Source organism: Glycine max, chromosome 2, assembly GCF_000004515.6.
Source record: "Glycine max cultivar Williams 82 chromosome 2, Glycine_max_v4.0, whole genome shotgun sequence".
NCBI lineage: Eukaryota > Viridiplantae > Streptophyta > Magnoliopsida > Fabales > Fabaceae > Glycine > Glycine max.
This window is the reverse complement of record NC_016089.4, coordinates 15,763,284-15,764,419: the sequence shown is the minus strand read 5'-3', so window position 1 is coordinate 15,764,419 and position 1,136 is coordinate 15,763,284. Positions and strand designations below refer to the sequence as shown.

The 1,136-nt window shown below is 38.2% G+C and overlaps 1 protein-coding gene across 1 annotated transcript; it reads left to right on the top strand.

Annotated features, from left to right (window-relative positions):
* The first annotated feature begins 212 nt into the window (after positions 1-212).
* Positions 213-745, top strand: LOC112999516 (uncharacterized). Its single transcript, XM_026125582.2, has one exon. It carries the CDS (start codon positions 322-324, stop codon positions 457-459), a length of 138 nt encoding a protein of 45 aa, XP_025981367.1. The 5' UTR covers positions 213-321; the 3' UTR covers positions 460-745.
* Positions 746-1,136: the final 391 nt, after the last annotated feature.

Below are 1,136 nucleotides of genomic sequence, written 5' to 3'. Positions count from 1 at the left end.
ACAAAGGGTGACCCTTGGGTTAGTAATAGTGGATGAGTAGTCCCTCTCAAGCGTGTTTGGCAAAGGAGACAAGCTCATGGGTGTAACTTTGTCATCTTAGGTGGATTAGTGGGACATGTCCCAATGCTGCAACCATGGGCCAGAACATACCATCCACCACAAATTTGCTTCCTTCATATCTTCAAATTCTTCCCCCTATATATATGTGGTTAAGTCTTCCCCCTTGAGAGCATTCAGACCACATACACACACAGGTTTAGTTTCCAATTAATTATAAGTCCTGAGAATAACATCACAGTTCACACAAATTAACAAAAGCAAATGGCAGCTAATATATTCTCTGTTAGGGGTTCAAAGATTCGGTCATGGGAGAGGTGTTCAAAACAAGTTCGGCAGCAGAGGACAAGGCTTTACATAATCTGGAGATGCACTGTGTTACTATTGTGCTCGCACGAGTGAATTATCATTAATCAGAGCTTGGTCTTGGGTGGTGCCAGTGTGCCACACTATGCTCAAGCAGAATTTGGGGTTCGTTTTTGCTGAAAACCATGCTGAGAGAGAAGAGATAATTGTACCCTCAGGGAACTTTTGGGGTGTCAGTACAGTAAAAGAGTCAAAAGTGGCATAGTTTATGTTAGGGATAGGGTAGGTAGGTAATTAAAGGGGCTATATGAAGCAGGTGTTCCTGCTGAACATGTATATTACAAATTAGCCTTTTTATAATTCAAGTTGAAGATACAACTCAGCCTCTCATGTCTAATTTTTTTTGTTAGTTAATCGATAAAGGTTAGTTTATTAGTTTTGTTAGAAATATCATTAAAAGGAATTTGATCCTGTCACCTCTCCCTTCTCCCTTCACACTTAAGCTCTTCTTTCAAACTATCAAGCTAACATTATATCTTAGAGTCTCATGTCTAGTTGTTTTTGATATCACACACTTACATAATGACACACAAACACAACCTTACCTTTGCCTTTTAGTTTTATCACTTTTGTGCGACAACATCATATTTCCCAGGCTTAATTTTTCTAGAGTGAAAAAATTACAATCCCTTAATGTGACTCTGAAACTTGTTGACTTATTCAGAGAAGTTTCTTGCTGAAATAAATAATAAATCAATCCATAAACCAGTTGT

Coding starts and splice junctions, on each gene's coding strand:
- LOC112999516 (XM_026125582.2), top strand. CDS start 322: ATGGCAGCTAATATATTCTCTGTTAGGGGTTCAAAGATTCGGTCATGG.